Source organism: Akebia trifoliata, chromosome 11, assembly GCF_017979445.1.
Source record: "Akebia trifoliata isolate Shusen 1 chromosome 11, ASM1797944v1, whole genome shotgun sequence".
Lineage (NCBI taxonomy): Eukaryota > Viridiplantae > Streptophyta > Magnoliopsida > Ranunculales > Lardizabalaceae > Akebia > Akebia trifoliata.
In genome coordinates, this window is record NC_141385.1 from 43,579,617 (window position 1) to 43,582,875 (window position 3,259).

The 3,259-nt window shown below is 36.7% G+C and overlaps 1 protein-coding gene across 1 annotated transcript; it reads right to left on the reverse strand.

The window, feature by feature from the left end:
• Positions 1 to 226: 226 nt before the first annotated feature.
• Positions 227 to 2,227, reverse strand: LOC147391893 (GDSL esterase/lipase At2g04570-like). Its single transcript, XM_086460270.1, has 3 exons — positions 1,835 to 2,227; positions 1,268 to 1,757; positions 227 to 708 (listed from the first exon to the last, which is right to left on the reverse strand). The coding sequence occupies exons 1-3, from the start codon at positions 2,192 to 2,194 to the stop codon at positions 521 to 523; spliced, it is 1,038 nt and encodes a 345-aa protein (XP_086316396.1). The 5' UTR covers positions 2,195 to 2,227; the 3' UTR covers positions 227 to 520.
• Between the last annotated feature and the right edge of the window lie 1,032 nt (positions 2,228 to 3,259).

The following is a 3,259-nucleotide window of genomic DNA, read 5'->3' on the forward strand; positions in this document are numbered from 1 at the left end:
CGATAAGCCTGTAGGTTGTGAGTTCAATACCTAGTATGAGCATTGATTTCTTAGGACCACTCACGAGGGTCCACTCTCACTTGTCTGGTGCGTGAGATGTGCAGGCATTGCACGTGCCCCAGGACTAATCCATGGACAAGACCATGGTCTATGGACTAGGCAAAGCCCAAATACAGACCCGGTCTACCATCTACAGGATATCCAGTTATAAAATATAAAACAAAAATGATTAAAGATTATATATTTGAAAATTTGAAAAGAGTCCTAATAAAATGACTCGCAAGATGGCATACTCAATCGACTCACTGACGTGGATAAGTTTGGAAACTGTAGATCTTTCCACCTCGGGATACACTTTTTTTAATATATGGGGAACTGCAATCGTGTATACTGAAGCATATAGATCTACAGTTCGAGCCTGACATGTCAGTGACTCTATTGAGCATGTGCCTGGCGAGCCATTTTATCACTACTCATTTGAAAATTATATCTTATATAAATTACATAGACAATTCTAACCTTATACAAACTCAGCCAGGGTCGTCTTCATCATGATATTGGCCACTATATGATACAACTTCTCGGTTGGATGGACTGAATCCCAAAATACATACTTGCTTGCATCCTTACATGTATTCGATTGCTGGCACAAGAAACTCACCTCAAACGTACCAGTACCACAACATGCTACCGCTACATCCTCGAATCCTATAAAAAAATATATATATATTCATTCAAGCTTTTATATCACAAATTAAGTATAATTGAAGAGTCGTGATAATATGACTTGCCAGGTGGCATGATACTCAATCGACTCCCTGATGTGGACAAGTTCGGGAATCGTAGACTTGTACTCCTTGGGATACACGATTCCTTCGGGACACACTTTTTTATGGGGAAGTGCAATCATGTATCCCGAGGCACACAGATCTACGGTCCCGAACTTGTCATGTCAGGGAGTCGGTTGAGTATACCACCTAGCAAGTCATATTATCACGATTCATAATTAAAAGTTACCCATCAACCGCTAACCAATTAAATTTGCATGTGCATGGTGGTTGTGACATGGTTTAAAATCTCATCTCATTGTCTCGAACATGAGAAAAATTAAGTCTGAATCAAAATAATTAAGATTCTGTTTTTTTTTTTTAATAGAGACTAAAGATTTCGAGATAATTTGAAACATTCAATATTTTGTTCTAAACTCGAAGAACAAAATATTGGGAGACATGTAAAAAACTTTAACCATGGTGGTGGTGGAACTCACCATATAAATTGGCTTTCTCAATGACATGTACGGCTTGATCTAGTAGGCTATTAAACACCAGTTTGATCCCCTTAACATCCTTACTTAACTTGGCTACTAAGTTCCTCAGCTTCGCATCAAAATTTCTAGCCAAAGTGTTGAAGTCTTCCCTACAAGCACTCCCAGAAATGAAATTTGAGGTTCTCAACAATGGCAAGCACCCAATTGGAGGAAGCCCACATAATACTATTTTCCGAGCACCCAGTTCATATAACTCCATTACGAGATTCTCCGCAATCCCCGCAAGAAAATTCTGGTACTCTTCAATGGTCAAATGGGACGATCGGCCAGGCACTACAAAGTAATTCTCTATGAAATCATTGGTCCCTAAGCTTGTTATATAAACTGCCTCGCTCAATATCGTCTTCGCCTTCTTCTTTCCCATAAATCTTGTCAATTTATATTCATAATCCTTGAAGAACTCCAATTCCTTCCACAAAGGTATCACAGACTGCAACCAATAGTTAAAATTTATTTCGGTAACAAAATAACTTCTTTAATAAATGAGGTTATGGGTTCAATACTTACTGTTATATCGGCTGTAACATTATCATAACCAGTTCCTGCAGAACCAAATGTGACTCCAGTGGCGAAGTCCTTTATATTATACATCGGATCAAGATAAGCGGGTATAAATGGTTTGATCCCAAATGCCTCAGATATGAAATCGGTCGTTAAACGACCATTAGAAAATCGTCCGGTGGGCTTGCCACCATCGAAGTCACGACCATAGGGTTTGAAATTGCTCCTAACTATCGTTGGAATTTGATTGTTATTGCCCGCATCAACTGTTGAGTCTCCAAAAACAATTATTGCTGGAACCTTTGCTCCGACTTTGACAAAAACTAGTAATAAGACGAGAATGGTCATTAGGCTCTCATGAACCATTTTTATTTCTTTCTTCCTCGAAACAAATTCTATGGAGGTGTAAACGTTTAAATATCAATGTCATCTATGGAAGTAGTTGGGAATTGTATTGGACAACTGCTGATCATTTACTCTGGTAGCTAGAACGTCCAAGTCATCTATCTATACATACATGGCATACTCTCTTGGGTTCATATATTGAATAATGATCTAGTTTATCTGTGATAGATTTGATTGCTAAATTCTAACTATTAAATTCGATTTTTTTTTCTTTTTTTTCTTTGCTGTGGACTTGTGGGGTTGGAAGTAGAGATTCCAATGGGTAACCATTTACGTCAAGAGAGATTCCATAGGGTATGCACTCCAACCTTGCTACTCATAAATTGTTTAATAATATTTGTAATTCAATTCAAATTTAAAACTTTCTGAAATTGACTTATTTTCAACCAAACTGCCTGAATTTTTTTCCCTCCACTACCCAAAATAACAGTTGGGAGGGGATGGGTACTACGTTGGAGTTGATACACATAAGTAAAAGTTGGTGTGCTAATAGAAGCTCTTTTTACTCAATTACCCGATGTTTCTGAAACCTATAGTTGGTTTTGCATCAACCATCAATTAGTTTAGAAAAATGCAAAAGTGGCTTGAAATAATACTCGAAGTAGCATAGGGTCCACTTGAGTGCAGAAAAATCATAGATATTTTTTCTTGAGATAAGAGTATTATACACTTGAGGGGAATTGATGGTTCTCTGCACAAACAGTGCTCCATTAAGTGTTATTTCCACTCATTGCAGCAAAGCTCATTATTTTTTTGTGGAAGCCATGGATATGTTAAGAATTTTTTTATCAGGCTGTTTAAAAAAACATGCATGCACTAAAAATTGGAAAATTCCCAAAACAATAGACTACTCATATTAATTTTGAAAACAGTCAATCACCATTTTGAAAATAAAACAGTTTGGTTAGAGTGGGGAGCAAAATTATTCTATTTTAACCAAAATGTTTTAATTCCAAAAACGGTCTATTTTAACCAAATGTTTTAATTTCGAAATGAAAATGTACCATTTTTAGAATTAAAATGAAC

Coding starts and splice junctions, on each gene's coding strand:
- LOC147391893 (XM_086460270.1), bottom strand. CDS start 2,194: ATGGTTCATGAGAGCCTAATGACCATTCTCGTCTTATTACTAGTTTTT. Junction 1,758..1,834: donor ATGTTACAGCCGATATAACA/GTAAGTATTGAA, acceptor TATTGGTTGCAG/TCTGTGATACCTTTGTGGAA. Junction 709..1,267: donor TGAGAAAGCCAATTTATATG/GTGAGTTCCACC, acceptor ATTTTTTTATAG/GATTCGAGGATGTAGCGGTA.